At 36.8% G+C, this 27,818-nt stretch overlaps 1 protein-coding gene across 1 annotated transcript in view; it reads right to left on the bottom strand.

Moving 5' to 3' along the window:
* LOC114645620 (VPS10 domain-containing receptor SorCS1) overlaps nt 1-27,818 on the bottom strand; it is a 1,182,623-nt gene that overhangs the window by 77,445 nt on the left and 1,077,360 nt on the right. Inside the window, 7 exon segments of the mRNA XM_051922161.1 lie at nt 3,781-3,952; nt 11,004-11,117; nt 17,338-17,471; nt 18,472-18,589; nt 24,605-24,712; nt 25,022-25,113; nt 27,646-27,722. Coding sequence (XP_051778121.1) covers nt 3,781-3,952; nt 11,004-11,117; nt 17,338-17,471; nt 18,472-18,589; nt 24,605-24,712; nt 25,022-25,113; nt 27,646-27,722 — 815 coding nt within the window.

The raw sequence follows: 27,818 nt of genomic DNA, 5'->3' as shown, positions 1-27,818 counted from the left end.
TTTGAAAGAGTTGGGGTTATATTGATAAAACTTAAATCATAATGAACTCTGACATTGGAAGACAAAAAGAAGCATGAGGCAGAAAGAGTATAGCTGCCAAGGAGAGAAGAGTGAAACAACCTAAAATACAAATTTTGGGAAGCATAATACCGTATATACTTGCGGATAAGTTCTCCTGCAAATAAGTTGGGCCTTGATTTTACCGTATAATTTTGGGTATTTTATAATGTCGGTCATATAGGTTGAATGCAGAAAACGCTATTGGTCCAAGAGATTATAATATGTTAATGCCCACATGAGAGTAACCGTGGAGCACACTGCCTTTTTTTTCTATGTATTGTGCCTGCGTGACCACACGGTAATACCCAAACTATTCCGAAGCGACGTTTGCACTGTTTTGTGTTTTTTTGTATCTCACACCCTCATACACCTTTATCGTAAGAACATCGCTTATCTGCGATGGAGTGTTTGATCAGAAGAAAATATGAAGCTGGTTTTAAATTAAAAGTCGTTGACGTGGTGAAAGAAATTGGTAACTGCTCTGCTGCCACAAAATTCGATGTGTCTGAGAATCTAATGCGAGATTGGAGGAGGCAAGAAGATGTAAAAAAAAAAAAATTTAAGTGTCGCATTTTTGAACGGGCGTATAAGTCGGGGGCTGATTTTACGATCAGTTTTTCGGGTTTCAAGACCCGACTTATATGCAAGTATATACAGTGGTTTAAAGATGAAGTCTTAAGGAAATCAACTTATGCTCTTTGATTAGCCTTATACTTTACTCACACATCCAGGAGCTCTTCTTTAATGAAAGACAATCAATTTCTCATATTTATAGGTAAATTGTTTACATCCATGGTGGAAAACAAAGTTCTAGTGAACAGCTTACTAAAAAGACTTACCAAAAACCCATTTACGGTCAATCTAAAACAGTCTTGTGATTTGATGATGTTGGCCTTCATTTGATCCTGCTTTTTTCCATACTGTATATTGTAAAACAATATATTTACAGACATGGCTTAAAGAGTTAAGGGCAGGAACAAAGTGGTCATGTTCTCTTATAATTAAGGAAAAGTCCCTATTTCTAATAATTTTAGAAAAGTTACAAAACAACAATCTTGAAATTCAGCCATGAAAAATTATTGTATGTGTGGCTATGGTTTGTTCTTCTCTTCTGATACACCGATCTCTTGAAATTAGCTAAAAAATTAGCCAGACACTTAAAATCACAATAACATAAAGGACTGATGTCAAAAGATAGTATGATAACAGCTAATGAATTGCTATTAAAAATCAACTTATTAATCAATGATGATTATCAACAATAACAAAATGATGATCAGCAAAAGACAGTCAATATTTGTTAGTAATTTCAAACTAATAATTTCATATTTGAACAACAGACTTTTAGTTTTAAATTGTCAGCTCAGTTCATTAGAATTATGTTTCCACAGATCATTTCAACTTGACAATGCAAGTTTACAGGTCGATAGCAATTCAATGAGAACCCTAGCAAGTCACTTCCACTAAAGTGACTCAGTTTTAAAAACATGCAAGTTGTGGTTTTTATAAAAAAATATTATGTATAGTGGGCTGACATTGTGGCTCATTGGACTTGTAAGGCAGCTATACTAATCAGAGTCCTTGGATCACATCCCAGTCTGCTTTCTGATTGAATTTGCTTGTTTTTCTAGTTCCATGTTTTTTCATTAAAATAATTAGAGCTTATCCTCAGTCAAGTAGCAAATCAATAGCCACCTCGCATATCTCTCAAATCTCAGACTGGAACTTTTGGTTGGCATAACCATGTGGGAAGGCGATATGTCAAAAGTGTTAGTAGCCGGAGCAAAAAGTGAAAGCAGTCAAGGAGAACAAGAAAGTTATATGGAGACCAGAAAGATCGCTGATCAGGTAGTAGTGCCACATGCAGGAGAATGTCATGGATGGTACCAGGACCAATTTAAAGGTGACACTGGGGAAGGGTTAATGGGTTACACTAGCACTTACTGATTTGTCTGTTTTCCCAAAAACTAAGAAGAGCTCCTCTCTGGCTAGCCAAGGGCCCCTTTTTGTCCCCAGGACTCATCGCCCTAAAAATATCACCAGTGACACCTGTCATGTTTCAGCAAGGGTGTGTTCCCTGGCTTATGTTTATTTTCCTTTTCAGTGTCTTCTTTGTTTATTTTAAAGTAATATTTTTCTGATGTTTATTACATTTATGTATTCATGTTACTATTATTATGTTTATTTATTTACTAAGTATTTATTATGTGTTCTCCTTTGTTCCTTGTGTTTTATGTAGGGAACCCCCTGAGAGGTGCGGTCACTCTGATGTCACGCCTAGAGGACCACCCACAGACTTTATTTTTGAAGCTGGAATGACTTTAGTTGTTCATTGAAGTTATTACAGTGCAATTGTTAGTATTTGATATTTTTTGGGTTCTTGGATTTATTCACATCTCTTCATGGTTTTGATTATTAGATTACATTTTGGAACTTGTTTGCTCTTGATTACTTTTTAGGAAAATCCTTTTCATCTCGTTTTTCACTTTATGTCTATTTGTGCTGCTTTTTGTACTTTTATATAAAGATTTTGCTTTGGTCTTGTCCTTCCTAGCTATGGTTTTTATGGCTCCTTAGCCTAGAAGAGCCATATATATGCACTTTAGTACATTTTTGTAACGTTACAGATATCTTGAAATTTTGAAGCCTAAAATTCTTTCAGGCCCATGTAGGCAGAGGCCAACCAGTACAGAATTGGTGTCAGGCTACCTTAGGTGAGGCCTTTCCATGGGCAGGCTAGGAACAGTCCTGTTCTATTGGTCTTTCACAAGCATCACACCATTTTTGCCATAAGAGTGCACTGGATTCATGATGCCAGGGAATACAATACCATTTATTTTTCATTATTTTCCATCTTCAAAAATGGGTAATTAAATAAGTATTTCATTTTGGGAACCTCAACTATTTACTGTTGCTGTAGATCAATCCTTTACAAGTGCCAGTTAGATCAGAGTATTTGGCCATAGGCGTTGCTTGTTTGTTGTATTCACAGCATGCCTGGACACTTAACATGTTGGGTTAACAGTAAGGAAACTGCAATAGAAAAAGAGAAAATTCACAACGTTGTCTTCCGTATGATTTCTCTCGAGGATCCCTGCAATATTTTTGGCCTTTCTGTAAGGAATACAAGAATGGAAAGACTCTAAGATGTGTACAAGAGCTGTGGTTTATGCCGTGGATCTGTGACTGAGTACTAACTGATAAGGTTTTCAAACTTTGCACTAACCACATTTATACATTTGATGTTGCAAATAGTTATTTTGGTTTAAATGTGGAAAAATATGTAATGTTTAAGTTTCTATCTTGTAGACGTTGTAGTAACTTCTTTCACTTTGAGATTTAATAAGACATACAATTTGACCAGGAAGCATAAAACACTTGCATACAGCTACATTTGAAATAAAGTTTGATAATTTAAAGTAGGGGAAGATTCTGGAGACAAATGGCAGAGTAAAGATTTTAATATTATAACTTCTAGATTTTAAGACATATCTGCAGCAGCTTAATAAAGACTCAACAATTAAACATGGAAGATGGAAGTATATAAAAGAAGACCATAAGCAGCAGGTTTCGAGTTGGATTTTTCTTAGTGAGCTATCTAGTAACCCAAAGAGGACACAATGATTTTACAAGTGCACCTTAATGTTCAGCGCTGTTCTTTTCTGTCAGACTGTGAGATACAACATTTCTGCTTCAGTGCTTATTGTTTCAGCTACTTACCTCTTCAAGGAAGATGAGAAAAGTGACGTTCGTTCCCTGGGTAGCCGTCAACTTACTGTCACTTGTGACAAGGTGGAGACCCCTAGGCGGTCTGCTGGGGCACTGCTCTTTTTTGGCTGTGAATATTTCCTTTACTCCAGCTGTGCAATTATTAGAAACCACCTTCCGGTACCTGCCAGCCAAATGTATGCACTGGTTACACAAAAATCAATGCAAGATACCAGTCGCATGCAATCTGTAGATGTCTAATAATTAACACAATGTACTTTCTAATTCCCTAAACATGCTGCACAAGGTACTGAAATGCTTTACTTATTTATGCCAATGCCAATACTTATAGTCCTTCTCTGTTCAGTTTATCATTCAGCCTTAAACTATGTGCAATACAAAAAAAATGCATTAAAATGTATATCTAGAAAATATACAATCAATTTTACTGTAAGTATTCTATCAAACCAATCATAAAGCTGCTATAGATTCAAACATTATATCTATAGAGGATGAGAGGCAACACATCAGTATTAGTCCAAATAATTGAGAAGTACATTAGTGCTTTCATTGACTGATAAAGGAAAGCAAACCATTTTTTGACTAAAAAAAAAGTAATTAATGATATAAACAATCCACCAAAAACCTAAGTAGGAGAACATCCTGATGCAGTTCTTTCCTTACTAAGAATAAAGACGTGGACACTATATCGTATTAAAATTGATGTGCTTATTATAAATTATAAAATACACATTGAAATAATGAATAGGGAAGAATCGAAGTATGAGGGGAGGCAGACTGGAAATGAAAGCTCTGGTGCCTTTCTGAGTATTCCTGCACAGGTATTTGTCTTGTCTTTTTTGGAGTATTGTAACTTTAAAATCTCCCAAGTACAAAAAAAAACAAAAAAAAAACACTTCCTTCATATTTCCTCTATCTCTCTTTTTCAAAACTCTGTTATTTTATTCCTGCCAGACAGATATCACCCAAATTCTCCTCCTGACAATAGACTCAAGGAGACCACTGTGGTGATGTGGCTCCAAACACCTTTCCAGGTTTACTTCGGTCCAAGTTTTAGAAACACTTAATAATAATAATAATAATTCATTACATTTATATAGCACTTTTCTCAGTACTCAAAGCGCTATCCACACAGGGAGGAGCCAGGAAGCGAACCCACAATCTTCCACAGTCTCCTTACTGCAAAGCAGCAGCACTACCACTGCACCACCTGTGAGGACACTTCTCAAGTCAAGAGTTGACATTCTCTGAATAGAGCAAGACTAAACCAGCACTCCTACTAGTGGCCCCAGAGCCATCGGCGGCCTTTACAGGCGGATTCTTCAGGACAACTTTCCACTTTCTAGATTAATAGTCAGACATTCTGGATGTCTGTTGTCTGTTTGGTTTCCTACACTGTACCACTTTTTTTTTTCAAATACATCTGAAGGTATGCATGAAGAGCTAGCTGCCTTTTGCGGAAATAAATCATTTCACACTTCAAAGGTCTTTGCCATACAAAAGACAATTTGTTTTATTGCGGATTCCGTATGATCCTAAATCACGAACTGTTTTTAGTCTGTCATCCCATTGCCAGCTTGGCAATACTTTACAATACTCATTTTTCAAATGATTAAGATAAAATCTGGTTATTCCAAATTTGCATATTGCAATTACTGTAATGTCCGAACAGATATAGAAGATTGACATTAAAACACTGAAGCATGGTGTTCAAAATGAAATGCTACCACTGTTCTATAGACATCACCTCACACTGCCTATCAGGGATGAACAAATGGCAGAGAATCACAGGAAACTGGCTTATACATTATTTAGACCTTAAAACTTCTTACATTTTTAGATGTGTTTTTCTTTCTAAGCAAATTCAGAGTTACAATACTTGTTTAACCTGTACAAATGCACTTATACATTTAAGTACTGCTTAAGAGATAATGAATTGCACTATTTACCTCACAGTTGTGTAACATAAATCGTGTACTGCATCACATTCATTAAACACATCTATTAATATTCATGAGTGGCATGCTGGTGCAGTAATTAGAACTTTGGCCTTACAGCTTTGGAAAGTTGGGTTTGATTTATAATTTGTCACTACTGGTATGGAGTTTGTAGATTCTCAGCATGTCTGCTTGGATTTTCTCCTGCTCTTCCAAATTTCCCCAAATCCACAACACACAAATGTTAGATTAATTGGTGAATTTAAATTGACCTGATAGGAGTTGGGGTAGAGTAGGTGTGTGTATGACCCCACCAGGAGACAGTTAAATCTTTTATGTAAGGACCAGGAGAAATGCAAAATCAAAAAAGGAAGCTGAAATCAGAAACCAAAGTCAATATTATCTTTCAAATAAACTGGTAATTAAAAAAGTGAGAAGTCACAGATGAGAGCAAAAGATTGGAAAACAGGAAGATTAACAAAAAAATCTTTCATTAAAACTGGAGTGGGATCAAAAATTCAATTTGTTTAATTAATTTATTTATTTTTTCTCCTGGGTAGGGGTTGATTTGACTTGAACTTAGTTCTGTAAAATTTGACTTGCTTGTATGGAATGTTATTTGCTTTTAATAAATTCAAGAAAATGCCGAAAAAAAACAAAAGTTAAAAAGGTAATAGCAAGGATTCATTAACTGTCAACATTCAAAAACAACAGTCTTTCACACAGTGATTCAAGGCTAATCCCAAACCTTTAAACCTTGACCTAATGAGGTCAGTGTCATGACCTCTGCAAACACACATATTCGCAACCAGAGGACACATCATGGCAACAGAATCCACAAAATGGCGGCACTCAAGAAATAAGGCAAAATGGCATTATGGTAAAATGTAAATAAATTTTAAACTATGTTAAGGTTCAATAACTAGAAAAAAATCCTTGTAATGTGGAATGTCTGTGTGTCAAAACCCTATACTCTATACTGTATAATTAGCCAGAATTTCTGCTGGAAGTTACAAAATAAATTTTTGAAAACAAAAGATCCCATGAGTATAAGTGTGTCACGGTAAAATAATGACAGCCAGTAAAAATAGTCAGCACTGGCTAATGCCATGCAGTATATATACAAAATATATATATATATATATATATATATATATATATATATATATATATACAGTAATCCCTCGCTATATTGCGCTTCGACTTTCGCAGCTTCACTCTATCGCGGATTTTATATGTAAGCATATTTAAATATATATTGCGGATTTTTTGCTGGTTCGCGGATTTCTGCGGACAATGGGTCTTTTAATTTCTGGTACATGCTTCCTCAGTTGGTTTGCCCAGTTGATTTCATACAAGGGACGCTATTGGCAGATGGCTGAGAAGCTACCCAACCAGAGCGCGTATTACCTATTAAATAAAACTCCTCAAATATATTGTGAGCACGGTGGCTCTTCACACCCCTAGAGGATACGGCTGCTCCTCAAAAAAACGCTGAAAGATTACCTTCACATTGCTCTCTTCTTTGCTGGGCTTACATATGGCTGCTTTATCAAGCGATATGCTTCCTGCACGGTGCTTCGCATACTTAAAAGATCAAACAGCATGTATTGATTTTTACTTTTCTCTCTCTCTCTCTTGCTCTGATATTCTCTGCTCCTGACGGAGGGGGTGTGAGCAGGGGGGCTGTTCGCACACCTAGACGATACGGACGCTCGTCTAAAAATGCTGAAAGATTACCTTCACGTTGCTCCCTTCTGTGCAGCTGCTTTGTGAAGCGACATGCTGCACGGTGCTTCGCATACTTAAAAGCTCGAAGGGCATGTATTGATTTTTGATTGTTTGTTTTTATCTGTCTCTCTCTCTCTCTCTGACATTCTCTGCTCCTGACGGAGGGGGTGTGAGTTGCTGCCTTTCTTGCAACTGCTTTGTGCGGCGGTGCTTCACATACTTAAAAGCCAAACAGCCCTATTGATTTGTTTGCTTTTCTCTCTCTCTGACATTCTCTGCTCCTGACGCGTTCTCCTTTGAAGAGGAAGATATGTTTGCATTCTTTTAATTGTGAGACGGAACTGTCATCTCTGTCTTGTCATGGAGCACAGTTTAAACTTTTGAAAAAGAGACAAATGTTTGTTTGCAGTGTTTGAATAAAGTTCCTGTCTCTCTACAACCTCCTGTGTTTCTGTGCAAATCTGTGACCCAAGCATGACAATATAAAAATAACCATATAAACATTTGGTTTCTACTTCGCTGATTTTCACCTTTCGCGGGGGGTTCTAGAACGCAACCCCCGCGATCGAGGAGGGATTACTGTGTATGTATATATATATATATATATATATATATATATATATATATATATAATATTTATAGTTTATAGAAAACATTTTGTATATCAGTAATGTATGGTTAGAATATGGTTACTTTTACATAAACACAATACCTAGAGATGGTACCTGGTATTCATTGTAAACCATTCCTCACACTGCAAGGACTCATAAACAAAATCGTAGCTGGATACTAAGTGCACAGACTTAATAGTTTGAGAAACTCATTGCCATAGTAGCAGAACAAGACCAAATATTGTGTTATGTTGTGTTTATATATATATATAAATATATATATATATATATATCTTCTTATATAATACTCTACTGTGGCTGTCCATTTGTCTGTCCAGGATTTTAAATCACCTGTAGCTCGCAGACCATTTGACCTATAGACCTGAAATTTGGTACACATATACTACTTGACCTCTACTGTCTACTTTCGGGGTGATAATTGACCTCCAAGGTTATTCCTCTTTTTATTTTTATTTTTTTTTTTTGTAGAATCAACTCTCTGCAGTAAGAGCGCTGTTCTCATCCCTACCACCTTCGCCGTCACTTCCCCTACCTCTTTAAATCTTAAATCATTCTTGAAGCAGATTGAAGACTTAAGTGCCAGCTTAAGTGAAAAATGAAGAAAAACGTACCAAGTAACTGCAACACAAACACAATCAGTTTTAACACGAAAAAATGTCGGTGAAAGAAGAGAAGCAGTTGGCCACTAGGGTGGAGAAAAGAAGAGCTGCTCAGGAAGCAACAAGCGCGTTAACCTCTGAGCAAATGAATGCTAAACGTACAGAGAAAGAGGATGAAAACTAGAAATGCTCAAGTCAAGTGTATTCACTCCACGTTATCATGGTGTATATATATATATATATATATATATATATATATATATATAATATATATATATAAAATACCATATATATATATATATAAAATACCAGTAGTGGCGGCCTGCACGATAATGTGCAGTGAATACACTTGACTTATAGTTTTCATTCTCTTTCTCTGTACGTTTAGCATTCGTTTGCTCAGAGGTTGATGTGCTTGCTGCTTCCTGAGCAGTTCTTCTTTTCTCCACCCTAGCGGCCCGCTTCTTCTCTTCTTCCATCGGCATCTTTTTGCATCAAAACTGATTAAGTCAGTGTTTGTGTTGCAATTACTTGGTACGTTTTTCTTAATTTTTTACTTAAGCTGGCACTTGTCTTCAATCAGCCTCAAAAATGATTTAAGATATGAAGAGGTTGGGGAAGTGATGGCGAAGGTGGTAGGGATGAGAATATCACCCATATGCATGCGCCGCACGGCCGCCCTGCTGGCTGCTGCTGAGAGTTGATTCTACAATAAAGTAATAAGAGGAATAACCTTGGAGGTCAATCGTCACCCCAAAGGCGGATAGTAGATGTCACATAGTATATGTGAACCAAATTTCAGGTCAATAGGTGAAATGGTTTGCGAGCTACAGGGCATTTAAAATCCTGGACAGACAGACAGACAGCCACGGTAGCGTATTATATATAAGATATGCTAAGTAATATTGAATAGGTGGCATATTCTAGTGAATTAGCTGTAGACTCATTAGGGATTTTACTATTTCTTTTGTGCCAGATTTTTAGGATGACTTCGACGGATGTTGTTAAAATCAATATTATTACTCTGCAATAGCCCAATTTTCTATTCTAAGTGTGGTAAATTGTACAACCTTCATTAGTGCAGTTGATTTTAGTAACATTATAGTTGACAATATGGCTGTTGTTATTAAAAGTGGTATTATTTCATGGTTCCTACATTCATTTCTTAGCCCTGTTCTATATGAATTGTTAAACATCGCTAGATAAATGAACTGGTTAGTGTTAGGTAATATTTTTGCATTTTAACTGCTCTATGTTTCTAAGTTAATTTTGCATAAGCTTTTCTTCATTACATTACCCTTTTGTGTTTGGTGTACCTCAGTGTGTGGCATGTTAGAAGACAATGCTCGTCTTAATCTTGTAAGTAAAACAAGTATAAAATTTGTAATATTACAGTTTGTAGTGGTTAGGATGTGAAAATTTTCAAGTTACATTCAAGAAAGACAAATGTGCCTTTCTGGAAAGATAAGAAATACAAGTGTTGCTAAGAAATATGAAGTGTGAAAACCAAAGATCAGGTAACTGTGATCTCTCATTAAACTTTGGTACATAGTGTGTCAAAGGTCTCAGTCACAAATTGAATAGAAAAGAAGTGTTATCACATTTTAGCTCATTAAACTCAGATATAGCCTTGCTGTGGGAGACATACTGTATGTAAATATTAAAGATCAAATTAAGAAATCAATATTAAAAATTAAAGATCAGAATCAGAGGAGTAACTATATTAATTCATAAAGTAACTCCTTTTGTAGTCCCCTGAGATGATTTTTGAAATCCTGAAGAAGGGGCCTGAGTTGCCTCGAAAGCTTGCATATTGTAATCTTTTTAGTTAGCCAATAAAAGGTGTCATTTTGCTTGACTTTTCACTACATTCATAATAGCTAACATGGTACAATACCCTTGTACTACAGAAATAAATTTAAAAAAATAATAATTCCCAAAAATATCCAAAATAATCTTAAATAGAAGCAGATCTTGACAACAGTATGATTGACATTTTCAATATGCGTTTCTGTTCTTGATTGTCCCTTGTGCTCTAGTAAATGCCTAACTTTATTTTCCTTTTTTTTAAGATCATCTGCTGATTTTTAGTGATGCAGATTTATTTTGTGGAAAAGCCTTCAGATCAGCCAACTAATCTACAGTTAGGAAATCTACATTTTCTTTCACACTGTTGTTCACAGCTATAGGAACACCACTTTAATCTCTAGCTAAAATGTGATCTTGTGAGGATAGTTAATATGTGTAGAGGGTACCTGTGAAACAAAATACCAGACTAGTTAAGGCGTTAATGGAAATGTCAGATATGTCCTCACCCAGTACTGTTGAGAAAACTCTTCCCAGCTGTGCAGCTTCTAGCAATGGAAGATGGATTGAACCAGAAGGCCGGCAAACATTTCCCATCACTGCGGCGCTCATAACCATAATCACTGTGACAAAGGGAGAAAAAAAAAGGAAAAATTAATTGACCTTTGGAAAAGGTAGAGGAGGTGATGGAAAATTACTGTGACCTAAAACTAATTTCTCAACAAAATTCCATTAAATGCAAATGCTCAAGAATAACTTAATATAGAGAGGCATGCAGGTTATTTTGTCTGAAGATAGAAAGTACATCTAGGAGGATGGCGGTTTGAAAAGAAAGAGCAATAGACAGTGTAAGTATATGTGAAAAGGTGACTTTATGTATGGTAAAGACAACGTAAGTAGAGACTTGACCAAGGTCAGCTGCATTTTGACTTTGTTTGGAAAGCAAATTTGATATTGTTGCTGTTACATATCCAATTTGTAAATGTACTTTAGCAGGGTGAGGAGACATGGTGGGGGTACTGCTGCCTGACATGCCCCAAGTCCTAGTTGAAATCCCAGTCTAGGCACTGCGTATATTCATTTTGGGTATCCACATTAGGATGTGTAGTCAGACTGTGAATTGGGTCCTTATGTTCCACTTTAAAATTTTTTCCCTCTTGCTTATCAATTTTTACTTTCTTGTTATTCAAATGTATTATATATTTATAGATTTTGTAAGTATACTTGGACAAAGCCATATGCCTAATAAGTTTATTGCATTTATTTTTACACCTACTAATAATGACAATTTTTAAAACAATAATCCTCATCAAAATCTGCATTGGGTTTTGTGGCCATCATGGGGCACTCATGCTCCCCAAACACTCGACACAGCACAGGCTTAGACACAAGTCTCAATAAACAAAAGGATTTTATTGATGTGAAACTCTTCCTCAAGTAAGAGGTTCCCTCAACACAGTCACCAATACAAATCCAGCAGCACACAGCAATAAGTTTTCTTTGTCTTCTTCTTCTTGTCTCTCTCTCTCTGTCTTTCTCTGCCTCCTCTGCTCCTCCTGTCAAGCTTTGTCCTCCTCCTCCCAACACTGGCACCTGGAATAGAGGCAGGCAGCTCTTTTGACGTAATACCCGAAAGTATTTCTGGTGTTCCAATGGCTTGTCCCAGGAGCATGTCCAGTTAAGGCTGAAGCCTCAGAAAGTAGGGCTTGCTAGTCCCCACAGCACTGGCTGGTGGCACCCAAGGAACCCAACAGGCCTGAGTCAAAGAACTCCACATACCATGATGTCCTGTGGAAATCTGGGGTGCCGCGGCAACTCAGGGAGGCTGCCCTCTAGCAATATGGGGGAGACAATGTCCAGTGATGGGTATGTTTCCCAGCCGTCCCTCACAGTTTCCTCAGGACTTTAGTGTTTCTCTCAAATCACGGATATGTGAAAGTTAGACTGATTGACTGCTTTCAACTAATCAAGTGTAAGTGAGTGTGCAAGTGTGTGTACAAACTTTCTTGTCATTTAAATGTGGATGGTCACCTTAGATAGAAGCATCTGCCAAATACAAATATAGTCATTTGATAGGCAGTGCACATTTACCCTGTGTTTCTGCTTTTTTTTTTTTTGGGACCCTGTTGTTGCTGAGAATGCTGGGAACACACTCCTCACAACCATGAAAGGCATGAAGTAGGTTTGAAATAGAATAGATATGTGGACTATTTAGATTAATCCTCTATTACAATTTTTTTGGGAAAACTCAACAGGTCTTTAGACCACCCTTTCATGTATATAGCGCCATGCTACATTTTGGCTGACCCTGCATTCTGGCCTCCAAAGGTCATGTGAAAATACAGTTTCCCATTCGGGATTAATAAAGTCTTTCAAATCAAAAAGAAGAGTCTCAAAAATATAGTTCAAAACATATTTGTTAAAGCTCATATAATTACACCTAATATTGTAGTGTAAATTACATGTCCTTCCACTACCAATGAGATGATTAAAAAGTAAATTTCAGTGAAAATGACTGTGCCTCACTGACACAAAGTACACTGCAGTGTCGCCCTGACCCTCCTTTTTAACACAACTAACACATGTTTGGCCCAATTCACATCTGAATGACTCACACATTATATGACTCTATTGCCTAAAGGCTGTCATTTCAACAGCTCCATTAACTCACAGGTTCAGATGTGCATCACTTATGATGAAAAATGTGTTTCACGTTGCAGGAGCTCATTATTTGTTATTTTCAAATAGCTACACATCTGCTTTAAAAAATACTTTGTAATAGATTTTTTTAAGAAACGTAATAGTCATTGAGTACACATAGGAAACAAAAATGAAACTCAGGACATTAAAGAAGAACTGATTATGATGATTATTATTATTATGTTGAACTTCTTGCCTGTTTTGGGTGATCTCAGGCAAATCAAGACATCAACAAGATATTAAAGCAATTCACCCAAGCACCTTCTGAGGATGTGTGCAGTGCCTATAAGCTGTGATCTTCTGCACTATTTTTTTTAGTTCAAATGAAACCCTTCTGTTTCCTAATGCTTCTACTATTACTGGCACCATTCTTCTCCAGGCGTTCTACATCATGCTGATCTTGATTTCCAGGTGCCTGTACTTGTTTTGCTTCACTGTCTGTTACATTAAGGTATTCATGTCTTCACAAAAGCAGGGATGTCCTCTCTTTCCTGATGTGCATCACTATCTCAGGATGGTTGGCTGGTATTGTCTGGTCTGTAACTACGGGCAAGTATTACCTGATGGTGATTGTGTCATTGAGACTGACTACTTTGTCCAGGATGTGCTTTTAGTACTTGTCAGGTGCTTGTATCTCCTAGATACTTGCTCATGATCCAATGGATGTAACTAGCCACCTTGTTGTGTCTCTAGGTGTATTCAGATGGTGCAAGCATTCTGCAACCAGTGACTATTTGACTTACATGCACCTCTGCTTTATTACACATCCTGCACTTGCTGTCGACTCCCTGCTTTAAGATGTTCTTCTGGTGGTATCTGGTGTTGAATGCCTGGTCCTGGACTATGAAAATCAGTTTCTCATATGACACTGGAACTGCGTCAGACATGGAGGCTTCTTTGTTGATCACTGGTCTGTCAAGATCTTGGAAGAATGGTCGATGCAGGAGCTTGTTCTTCAGCAATTTGTTATTATTATTGCATCCATCCATCCATCCATTTTCCAACCCGCTGAATCCGAACATAGGGTCACGGGGGTCTGCTGGAGCCAATCCCAGCCACCAAAGGGCACAAGGCAGTGAACCAATCCTGGGCAGGGTGCCAACCCACCGCAGGACACACAAACACACCCACACACCAAGGACACACTAGGGCCAATTTAGAATCACCAATCCACCTAACCTGCATGTCTTTGGACTGTGGGAGGAAACCGGAGCGCCCAGAGGAAACCCACACAGACATGGGGAGAACATGCAAACTCCACGCAGGGTGGACCCGGGAAGCAAACCCGGATCTCCTAACTGCGAGGCAGCAGCGCTAACACTGCGCAACCGTGCATTCATTTGAAAGTTATAGTTGTAAAGACCATAAATATAGACATATTTGGCTTTATCTCTAAGAGCTTATAGTACTGGCGCCCTTCACTTCCACCTGAACTTTTTAAACTGTAGTTTTGTTGTTTATTGTGTACTACAGTAGATTCATACCCACATAAGTTTCAATGTGCAGGTTACACTGACTGAGAGTTATGAACTGGCCCTGTGTAAGAGAGCTTAGACTTACCAATTACCCCAGAATGCACCTCTTTAGGATATAGAGAGGCATGTACAGGTAAAATGAACAGCATACATAAAGTAGATGGGCTCAAGTAAGACATGATAAAATCACACAAATTATAGGCCCTTGATTCTGCTTTCATTTGACCTCAGGGTTAGTATAAAATACAATAAAAAGCAAATAAGAAAAACATTTCATAAGCAGAGAAAGTAAGTTTTGTAGTGGAAGAAACATGGTTCCACTTTTTTCACATTGGTAATGCAATTAATTAGTGACAAGATGGGCTGATGTTAATGAATTACAATAATTAGTACAAGATGCATTAGGCAGCACAGCACAGTTACTGTAAATTAATGCCTGATACAGGGAGGCTAATTATTCATACCAGGCACACTTTGAGTAATAAACTGCCTGTGAAGTGCAGTGGAGGATTTGTTTGGAATGCGTAATGAAATAAATTAGAGATCAAATGGAAATGAAAAATAAAAAAAAACAGCCAGTTCATTTCAAGTAAAGGGAATCAAGAGCACACCATATCATTGGGTTTCAAATGGCATTGGTGAGTGTACATTGGGCCTACAGTATACTTGTATTACAGTCCAAGTCTCTTAATACCTAACATACTGAGATTCATTTTTGGCAATCCACAGTTTATTGGGACATGTTCTCAAAGCAAGAGGAGGATATTTTTCTAATACAAGATTTAATCCCAACATCTAACTGTGTAATACTGAGCAAGACACTTTATTCTACATTCTTGCTTATCATGGCACCAGAGAGTGGAGAACTATTGCATGTTGGAAAGACATCCAATTAAGATTTTTACTGTACACCTGACAATACTAATACTGCTAGTACTGTTACTGCTAATAATGGGGTGCTGCTTCAATTGGCTACAAAACCTGAAGGGTTCCTCTGAATTAAGCATATTGGGTATTTGCTGTCTTAGTTTTATGACTCTGAAACTGAGTAAATGGGAATGCAAACATGTTCACTTTACAGTTAAACAGATATCCATTCTGGCAGGCATGGCCACACAGTGCTTTCCTTGTCTCACAGCTGCAGGTCTGAATGGTGCCCCAGACACTGTCTGTGTTGAGTTTGCTTGTTCTCCTATGGGCACTCAAGTTTCTTTTGGTATCATTTAAGTACAAGCATATTGTCATGTTCACAGGTTACAGCGAGATCCTTCAACTCAAAACTCATTTACATTGGATCAGTCCACCACATGATGGGCCTCTGGACTGGATACAAACCAGAGTATCTAGAAAAGACCCAAGTGAAAAGTGGTTAAACGCTCAAAATCCACACAAATGATACCCGCCCTAAGAATGAAGCTGGTATCAAAATGCTATGAAATAACAAATTACCTGCTATTCCACTCTGCTGCCTACATGTGCTAAATGGGATAAAACTCTGCACAAAACAAGATGAAATCTAGAATAAAATGCATTCTAAATTAGAAACAGTCAAGATGATTCACTGATTTGAAGCTGTACAAGGGACCCCTATACTACTTAAATTTTACAGATTGACATCTTAGAATTGTAAGAATTTAATGTATTTGATGCTCTGGCTCACCAAGACCATCTGGAAGATTAAGCTAGTTATGAAAAAGGATGGGTGGATTCAATGTATACTGCCATTAGGAAAAATCATTCTGTAAAATCCACCTTGCATGCAAAGTGACTTATACAGTAAATGACAAGTGTGCAGAAAAGTCTTCATAGTGACTTGCTCGGAGTATCAAAACCACTCAGTGTTGGAGTATGAACCCTATACAAATATGCATTGACCGCTAAGTGCCATTGTCTACAATTCCATACATACACACATTGTCAGATTCGCTTTATTCAGTTTAGGCTATGGGGGTCAGAAGCCAAAACCCTGAGCAACAGTTTCAAGGAAGGAAGCAACTCTGGGCAGAGGACCAGTCTACTTCTGTGCACACACAAACATCCACCCTAGGGCTGGCTCAGTGTCTCCAATTAACACAACTTGCATGTCTTTGAGGATGTGGGAGAAAAACCCATGCAGAAACAAGGAGAATAAGCTAACTACAGACATGGCTGAAAATATTGATACCTTTGCACAAAAAACTCAATGGTTTTCTTTGAACGAAGCTGAAATTGAGTGATGTATTTGGTATCCACATTTTATTTAACACTTAACAAAATAGAAACTTTGATTTTTATTTATGATGGATCATATTATTTCAAATAAGTAAATAAATGAAAATGGCTTGGACAAAAATGTTGGTACAAACTGCAACAAAATATCACAACATTGGCATATGCATCCTAAACAGTGTTTTTGAGTTAAAATGCTTATAATATATGCAAACAAAAAGGAATGAGGGCAACACTTAGATAAACACTGTGAAGATAGAAAGCAGAAGCAACTTTATATTCTAAAAGAACTTTCTAACTTGGCTGTTCTATTATAACTATATACTTCAATGTCTCTGTCACTCCATTACATGCCTTTCACAGCAGGATGTTTTATTAACATTTCATCATCAATCACATTTGGAAGGAATATTCCATGCACACAAGATGTCAGAAGCATACATATTTGATCATCACTTACCACTCAAAGTCAGACTGAGTGCAGAGGCATGGCTCTGATGTCATTGTCAGAGAATGCTCCCTTCCCATGATGCACCTGGCTGGTGGTTTAAGCTTTCTGTAAATTCTTTTCATCCCCATGATACAAGGATCACCCTGAAGAGAACAATTCAGTTTTTAGGACACCAATTAATCTTCTGTAACTATTGAATATTTAACTATGGAGGGCAAATTGTTAATAATTTATCATTTCAGCCACAATCAATTGATAAATAATTAAAATAGGTACATGAGAAAACATTGTGATGGAATGGATGATGACAACATAGTCACAGGCTCTGCATGACCTTGAAGTGGATAAGTGGGTTAGAAAATCAGTGGATGGATGGATCTGAAGAGGGTACACTTGTGGTCATAAGTTTACATACACTCATCATGGGCACGAATGTCATGGTAATTATGATCTTTCGATGATTTGTTTGAACTGTTCCTTTTCCTTTTGTTATCACTAGAATCTCTGAAGCCTACGAAAAAAGGCGTAATGCCAGGCCACCTTAAATTCCTTCACACCACTCCATTAGCATCTTTTGTTTTGTAAAGGTATCGATCAGCACAAGCAGCAAGCAGCCTGCTATCCCATCCCACCACTGATACAGCTGCTTTGGAGATCAGGCCCTTTAATGGCAACGGAAGGCTAAGGGGTGCAGGGATACCAGAGAATGCTAGATAGTTTGAGTCTGGAGTCCCTGAAGCAGTTGTAAGGACACCCTAAAACCTGAAAATGATTGCAGAGCTTGTTCAGAGGTGACTTAAGTCTGGACTTGGTAGATTAGTTTGTGGCAAAGGCTTACTGTAACTATTCAAAGGTAGAAAGGTCAGTGGTGAGAGAATAAAAGAGAAGATGAGATTGGAGGTGACAAGGAGAATAGTTTGATGAGGCATATAGACAAGTAATCAAAACCTATATAGTGAGGCCCAAAGAAGAATTAGGGTTTTTTTGATCACAAAATATAAAAAATAATTAAATTCATGTAAAAAATAATAAAGACTTATTGGAATGTATGTTAAGAAAATTAATTCAAATATAAATGATTGTACAGTTTGTGGTACAAATGTTCAGTTGTGCTAAGGCGAACACCTCCTAAAGATCCAGTACCTGGTTATGAAGGTGCCATGTCTGATAGTCTTCTTCGACACACCTTCTATTGAAAATTGATCTGTAATCTACTTTTACAAGCTGCCATTCTGACCGATGGCTAACATGTCCAAAGATCCTGTAATTAAAAAAAAGGAAATAGATATCATCACTCATCATGTCACAAAAGTAAACTTGTGCTGAAACTTTGTTTGAAATGTCACTTATTAGATTATTTAGGGTATATCATAGTTACTATATAATTTTCATCATATAACGATGATGTAATTAAATATGCCAAAAAAAAAATAAAAATAAACTATCCATCCATGTATTATCCAACCCGCTATATCCTAATTACAGGGTCACGGGGGTCTGCTGGAGCCAATCCCAGCCAACACAGGGCAGGAAACAAACCCCAGGCAGGGCACCAGCCCACCGCAGAAAATAAACCAATTAAATAAAAATAAACCAGAAAATAAAATTATTATTAAAAGGGCTAGGCAATGAGAAGTCAAGGAAAACAGTGTGGGGGCTTTAAACCAAAAAGACAGGACAAACAATCTGCCAAAACCATGGCCAAATCACCATTATAAGAAGCTCTTTTGTTAATCTTAAATAACGGTAATGTGAGGGTGGCATACATATCACTGTTTACAGTTATGTGGGGACAATGGACTGGTGTTGCCTAAAACAACATGGCGACGGCCTTAAAACAAATACTGCAAAATGATGTCAGCTGCTTCAAAATATTAATGCAAATTGGCAAATGATGATGTTAAATATTAAACAACAAAAATTACTAATTAATTAAAAATTTCAAAAATTCACATGAGAAAAAAGAATATGAATAAATACAAAAGACTTTATTATTACCTTTCTTATTGTTATTCAACTAACAATAGTGTACTTAGTGTAGTGTAGTATTTATTTATACCACTACTCGAATTACACATTAATAATACCTGATTAAACCAGAATAAAGCAGATAATTACTGAATAATTGCAGTGTACATTCAGAGCCTATACAAAATATTCACTCTATTGAAAGTTTTCACATTTTATTCTTATACCACATTGAAACACAGTGGATTTAATGTGGCATTTTTGAGATTCATCAACAGAAAAAGAATCTTTAATGTCAAAGTTAAAACCAATCTCTGCAAAGTGACACTAAATTAATTACAAATATAAAACACATTATGGTATGAACAACATGTTAGGGTATGGACAGTGTAAAACACTAAAGGATGATGCTTGTTGTGTGATAATTGTATCATTTATAACCTTTCAGTTGCATCCACATAATATTTTATTTTTTATTACTTGGAATAAACTAACTTCATTCTTTTACTAATTTAAATATATTTATCAGATTCAGTATTTTGTTTGCAGTCAGACGTACTGAGAATATTCATCTACTTACGTCTCTTTAGAATAATCAGACCATCTAGGCCTGAAATGAATCCAGCCTCTTTTCTTTTGACTTTTCCTATGACAATAGTTAAATATAGAGTGGAATTGTGGCACACTTATACAGTAATATCCTGCTTTTGAATCCTGTACTCTATCTGGCTGAAATATGTAAATTGTCACTATGATTTACTGGACTCATACCTCCCACACTAGACCTAAGTGCTCTAATGAAGCCTAGCAGCAATGTGAGACTAACCCAAAGTCAAGAAGCAGGCTAAAGGCCTGCACAGGCCAAACAGAAAAGGGGTCATGGCTTTGAAATTTCAAAAACTCAAAAGAGAGTGGCAAACCGTGACATGTTGTTGCCTACAATATCAATATTAAAGTTCCTTAAAATCTGAAGATTTATTTAAAAAATATAATCCCGAAACAAAAGCAAAGATGTATCAAAATGATGTGCCTAAAAGGCAACCTTTAAGCTAACATAACTAGTCTATAAACCAAAATCCTTAAACTAAAAGCCATAAAGAAAAAGAAAATGCTTACAAAGATGAAATTTGTAAATTCTTGAAAGAGCCAAATAACAAAAGAATTCAATAATTCTACAGTGGTCAGCTTGCTGTACCTTCTGCTAAACTTTAAATAGGGCTGGGAACGATCCCTGGCTACAGTGTCCAGGGGTCTGCCCCCTGAGCGTTATATACAGTGCAGAAGGCATATAATATAAATAAATAATAAACACACAATCAATATAATACTATGCTAATGAGAAGAAAAAATGAATAAATAAATCAAAAATCATAAATCAAATACAAACAGAAAGGAAACAAATATAGTCAATTGCATATGTAAAAAAATAATAATATTCAAAAGACAATAAAAAATAAACAAAAAGGAAAATCAGCTTGAGCCAGGGATGAAACTTTGGCTATAATATAACAACTGCATGTTCTCATGACAGTGTGTGCTTGTTCTACTTCTCTTCGCACATCCCTAAGATGTGTGTTAAGTTACTTGGTGACTCTAAATGGGTCCCATGTGGTTCTGTGCGCCCTGTGAACTGGTGCCTTGTCCACAGTACTGATTCCTGTTTCGCATCCACCCAACCCCAAACCCTGGTTTGGATTAAGTTAATTTAAGAATGTTGTGTGACTTTAATATGTATACTAAGATAAAACATTGTTGTTAGAAAGAGTATTTTGTAAGTTGTAGGTTTGGTTTGGACATGTGCAGAGGAGAGATGCTGAGTATACCGGGAGAAGGATGCTAAGCAGAGCTGCCATGCAAGAGAAAAAGAGAAAGGCCTAAGTGAAGGTTTATGGATGTGGTGAGAGAGGACATGCAGGTGATGGGTGTAACAGAACAAGATGTAGAGGACAGAAAGATATGGAAGAAGATGATCCGCTGTGGCGACCAGCCGAAAGAGGAAGAAGATTTTGTAAGTTGTAGGTTTATATAAAAAACAGCTGTGCTACTTGTTTAAGACTGGTTTTGATCCAAGTAATGAACAAAGACCTTATTTTTTATTAAATTCATGGGTTGAACATTTCATCTGGTAAAACAATATACACCTGATCCTATTTTCTTGTGGACGCCTTTCCCTTTTCTGATAGAGTCACTCATTTTTGCCACTTCCTCTCATCGTCACTCATCAAACTGACCACTCCTATAGTTGCATTGTTTTGCTGGGAAAATGTGGCGGTGGTTGTACCCACATTGGCTTGTTTAGCGACTCTAGCCTAGTTGTGTCAGGGCTTTGGTTTCAATTTATTGATATTTTCACTCATGAAGTTATCAGTCACTAGCATTACAGCTATAAATCTTTTTCATGTGCAAGAAAGGTCACTACCACGATGCTGTTGCTGACATATAACGTCAGACAACAGAATAGTACAATAAGACAAATTTTCTTATTTTTAGACCCTTATTTGTATTTTTATTTTATTTTTTACTTTTTCACCCTTCTTCTACATGTTTTGCCTATTTTAAATTTGTTCTTCTTAACCCTAGTATCCAGACAGATTTACAGATACACAGACACACACACAGACACTTGTGCTGTTATTAAGGTGGATGTATAATGATGTTCTGTTACCAGTGCTAATTTCATCACATACAACTGCTACCTATCCTGGTTTTCATTTAACGTTACAAACTAGAATTAGGAACCAAAAAATGACTATTGAACACGTTCTACTTTACAAGACAAGATCTTACTTTTGTATAAATTACACAGAAGAAGATTTAGAAGAAATAGTTATGTTAATTGTACTTTTTCTGTTTTTTACACTCCAGCTTGAATAATTATTACTTTTTCATCTCCCACCCTGAACTTGATTAAGCAGGTTTATGTTATGCTATGTATTTTCTCCCTTGTCTCAATTTAATGTTGCTTGTTATTGATCGAAGTTTCCAAGTCACATTGAACACTGACATCACCTCAAACTGCTATAAGTCCAGTAATCCATTATTGAATCCACTTAATCCAGTTCAGGGCTGCAGGCACCATGGTATTTGTTTAAAAATGAAATCAATTCAAAATTAAAAATGGTGTTGTGATAAGCAATGCTTCAACTACAGTTTTGTTGTTCACATGACACCACAGGCCAAAATCAATCACTGACTGCAGCGTCACTATGGAGTCACTGAAATAGCACCATGAGTTCAACATAATAAACAAGAACCAAGCAAGCTATGAAATGATATTGGCTGTTCGAAAAATTCTGAGATGAAATGGAATAGAAAACAAAACAGAAATGATGCTAAGTCTTTTCCCTGAAGTTATTGTAAGAGTGTTGCTAACACAGTTTTGGGAAAACAACCTAAAAAGTGGGGAATAATTGCACAGAATGTTCAATATTGATGTCTTTGCCTTTGCTTGTTGCAAAAAAAAGAGAAAATACCATCCAGTCCACAGTTATATATCTACAAAAAATGTCTTTGTGTTTTTCACATTTTATCTCTACTGTGACCAGTAAGGATCCATTCTGTAAAAACATTACACTGTGATGGCTGAGGTTTATTTTGTCTTATGGGAGGTAGAAGTTTGGGCACAAAAAACAAAAATTGTAACCAGGGCCATCTGAAAGGGGTGAGTGGGGCCCAGGGCGCGATGCTGAGTGTTTTAGGATTCTTGTCTGGATTGGTGGTGGCAGGGAGTAGAGATGAGATGATGAAATAGCTACCTGACCTGTCCAGTACGAACCTTCTTTTGTCTCACTGTCATCTTTATTGTTGAGCCATGTCCTTTTCTTCTTTGCTACTGGTTTTTATAACAAACCTTTCAAAAGACCCCAAAGTGCCAATTTTACATCACTCCTTGTCTGCTCTCTATTACTTTTCTCATAGCTGATGTAGTATTTTATGGTTGAGAGAATAAGAAGATCAAAACCAAAAGTACATATGTGAAAACAGCACAAAGATAAACTTTGAGTCCTTTTGAGTCTGGATAAGGATTTGAACTCATCATTTTATCCTGTCACGTTGATTACACATGGGTCATGACCTCAGAGGCCTCACCCCTAGCAACACTGGAAGGGGACCTAACGATGGAAATAAATAATAGCAGCATTTGAGAAACCAAAATCATACCAAGTCATGATGTTCTTGAGCTCAGTATTTTTTTGAACACAGTCATTTATGCCACAATACAAAATAAAATATAGATTATTATTAATGATGTGGTTAGTGTGGAAAGGTGGAGTGATGGCTGTGAGGCTAAGTATCTGTGCTGGTGTCTGGAAGGTTGCCAGTTCAAATCCCACTACTGCCAGAGGGGATCCTACTCTGCAGGGCCTTTGGGCAAGACCCTTAACCTGAAAATTGCTCCAGGGGTGCTGTGCATGGCTGACCATGCACTCTGACCTGCAAAGGTCATGTGAAAAGACAATTTCTCCTTGGGGATTAATACAGTGTACCAAAAAAAGAAATGATGTGATTCCAATTTTGAATAGTACATGAACTGTACCACTAATTTTAGATTTTATATTGAGTAAAACTAAGCTACGTGTGTTGGTTTATTAAAATGTTTACCCATGTAAGGATGTATGTGTATTTTCAAGCATGTGTAAGGAAGGATTCTAGCATTGTGCAGAGAGGGTTTTGCCCTTAAAGTTCAGAAAAACGTTTTTAGAATGTCAAAACTATAACTCAGAGTCAAAGAAGAATACAGGATATTTATTACCTGAAGATCTAACCAAATGAGTGCCTTTTTTTATGTTAAGGATCAATGAGAAGCCCCTCACCCTAAAATAAGATGGCACCATTGAAAAGGTACCATGTCACCATGGCAGTGTCTACAGACACAAAATGTGATTACTATACCAAAATTGTAAACAATAAACAAAAATATATAACTAAGAAAGCAAACATGGAAAATTTCAGAATAAATCTAAATGCTGTAGGTTTAATTCACAGAGGGTACTGGTGTTCACAAATTTAACAGTTGTTACGATTTCACTTAAATATACAGTAAGTAAGACACAGGAGAAATACATTCCAGTGCTCCTTACTACATTTTTCTATATACTACCAAATTATTTAGCATACTAGCAGTAGGGTTACCATCCATAAGAATTCATAGACTTCGCTAGTTTGCTGTAATTAGTGGCCAGATAAGAGCAGGGTTCATGATCTCTGCCAGCCTCTGACCACCGCCTGCAGTATCGGATGCCTACAACTACTTCCAGTGCAGTAAATGAAATGCATTTGTTTCAGAGTTTTTTCCTGTTATACTCACGTCATGATTAAAGTTTCATCGCCAGGTTCACCAAGCACACCATCTACAAATAGAGGGACTGATGTGAAGCTGTACTTTTTCCATAGCTTGCCTTCATCAAAACTGAGCCTATTGAAGACAAAATATGTTTTGTTAATAACTCCTTGCAACATATTTTAGAATAGATGCCATTTGCTAGGAGACACATGCTTTATCAATTTATTTTAATCCGTTAAATAATCTATAGATATACATAGAGCAACATGTAATTCATTAACCCAAACTCATCATAAAAACACAGTGATTTTAACTAAAATAAGGGAAACTGACAATTCACTTACTTTAAATTTATTAAGTTAGAAATAAAGTAAACATGGTTTTTGCATTGATTTGGATAAAAAAAATAAAACTTAATGAAGAAATAAAAAGATCAAATACCAAACATGTCGAATGGGTAGAGGAGTATGTTTAATGGCTACTAGAGCCCCTCCTTGATTTAGGTAAAGAACACTATGCTCCTCTTCAAAAATCTAAAGAAAGAGAAGAAAGTATTTTTAATTAGCAAACATTTGTAAATCTCCCTAAGTCCTGAAATATTACTAAACATTTTCTTCATTTTCTTTTAGTTAGACTATAATCATTAGAAATAACTAGAAATAATGACCATGAGGTCCGTTTTCTTTGATATCTCCAGCAAATGGTGTTTTGAAATCTGCTCCACATTTGCTTCATTCATTAATCCTAACTTAAATTTATTTGCACATTAAAATGAAATTATATTGTTATTTTAAAAAGATTTTAAAAAATCTAAATAATAATAGGTGTCAGGGATACTTAACCTTACAGTTCAAGAGTCCAGGGTTTGGTTGCTGGCCTGGTCACTGTGTGTTTCGTCTATGGTGACACCTGATGTTTTTTCACCTCATTTTCTTGGTCACATCCCAGAGATGCACTTGTTAGATTAATTGGTCAACTTAAATATTCTCTGCGAGTTTGAGTGAGTGAGTCTGTCCAAGTTAGAGAGTCTGATTCTGGCTCTCATTATCTAGATTATGCTAGTTTGATAAAGGTTGGATGAAAATATAACGTAATTAAGGTGACATAGTGGCACTCTGATTAGTGCCACTGGTTTAAGGTTGCAAACCCTAGTAAAGTCAATGCCTGCATGTTCTCTTGGGTCACCACAGGTTTTCACAAGTGTGTCAAACAAGTGTGTGTGTATGTACAGTATGTTGGTTATTTATAACATACTAGCTGTATAAGCCTGGGCTCCTAGAAACCATGGATTCTGGCACTTCAATCAATCAATTGCATCGGTTGTAAATTAGTGGCTAAGCAAGGTTCTCTTTTCTTGGCGGTTTCGTTTTGACAACGTGCACGCCTCCTTTGTCTATCAGCGTCTAAGTGAGTTTCTCTTTCCTCGGAGGTTTCGTTTTGCCGATGTGCTTTCTTCTCTTGTGTATTGACGGCTAAGCAAGTTTCTCTCTTTTCTTGGAAGTTTCACTTTGGTGACAGAGTTGCTTTCTTTGAGCTTCATGCTATAGCCTCACACTTCCGGGCCGGACAGACAGACACACACACTTCCACGTGTAGATGTTTATATATTAGATTGGTAGTCATTATGTGTGTATTAGAATGATATGCTTAACGTAGCGTGGCACATTTGTTGCTAGTCTTGGTGGCGGTCTCTTTAGATTTTATGCATTCTCCCATTGCTCATGTGAGTTTTACTTCTATATACTTGGGCTTTGTTCCACATTCCAAACATTGTGACTCATGAGAGTGTCCATGTACAATAATGTTCAATGAGATAGGACTGGTGCCCTGTCTGTGACTGGACCAGTTCCCACAGACCCAAACTGGTTATTGACTGAACTGTTACCGTATCTCAGGGGTGCTCAGCTCTGGTCCTGGAGGTCTACAGTGGCTGCAGCTTTTTGCTTTAACCATATTTTTAATTAGAACTCATTTATTTTCTATTAATGCAATGTTTTTTTGAAGCTTAGCTTTAGTTAACTCAGTTGTTACGATTCAAAACCCTTAGTTACCTACTTTTAGTTTTAAACAGCTGTATTCAGGTTTTAATTGTTGTCTGTTTTCTTAATCAGTTAATAATGAGGTACAAATGACAAAGGAGCCACCAGCTCCCCAACTAAGGTGCTTCCATTTAGACCTGTGTATATGCATCATGAGGAATCTGTGTTAATGTTTTGAAATAAATGAGAGAGATGGGAAGAGCCATAAGGTATAAATCTGGTCCGGACCACAAAATGTGGTCAGAAAAAAAAAATATCTATAACATGTCAATTATTAACCCACTTAATCTAGACCAGGGTTGCCGGGGGATGGCACCTATCCCAAATAGCATAGGAACAAACCCAGGGCAGGGCGCCAATCCATCACAGGATACCCACACTCACACCCACACACTTGGGCCAGTTTAGCATTGTCAATTCCCCAAACCTGCATGTCTCTAGACAGTGGGTGTGTGATAAATATTTGAAAAATGAAAGCACTAACAATCCAAATACTTAAATGCCAAGTTCTATTATCTACTATCCCTGGCTTCTAACTACAAAACTAGTTGGAATGAAAACCTGCAGCCACTGCGGACCACCAGGACTGCCCTGGATGTTTGACACTACAGGACTCCCGAGACGCTGATGCTGCCACTCTGTGTCTTTTTCATTCCTCACAGCAGTTTGATTTCTATCTGTATTTACCACCTTCCTGTGTTTTAACAAATTTGCAAATTTGCATGAGTTACTTTTATGCACATTTACAAAATAAAAGTCAATTTCTTACACTAGTAACTACAGTTATATAAACTCTTAAATAAATAACCCTTTTAAAAGAAAATAACATTAATTTTTCTTTGCATAAAATTAAAATCAGTACTCATTGAACACCTACATTAAATACATTTGTCTAAAAAAGCATTTGCATAGTTACATGCAAGCAGCAGAAACTCTCCTGATGATGCATGGGCCACAATTAAACAATATTAAGAATTATACAACTATGGGTCGTCCATTTGCACTTAGAGGGTATGACACACTGACCTGTCTCCATGTGTTTCCAGCATCAGACGTGATGAACATACTGACATTCCTGCTTGACAGCTCAGTCCCAACGTTACCTGGGAAGAGCACAGAAATCAATTAATGTCCATAAGAACAGATGTATTTATTAAATGCTCCACACAACATTTCATGGTGTAGCTTTTTCACCAGCA

This window comes from Erpetoichthys calabaricus, chromosome 2, assembly GCF_900747795.2.
Source record: "Erpetoichthys calabaricus chromosome 2, fErpCal1.3, whole genome shotgun sequence".
Lineage (NCBI taxonomy): Eukaryota > Metazoa > Chordata > Cladistia > Polypteriformes > Polypteridae > Erpetoichthys > Erpetoichthys calabaricus.
The sequence above is the reverse complement of the archived record's forward strand: the minus strand, read 5'-3'. Positions and strand labels throughout refer to the sequence as shown.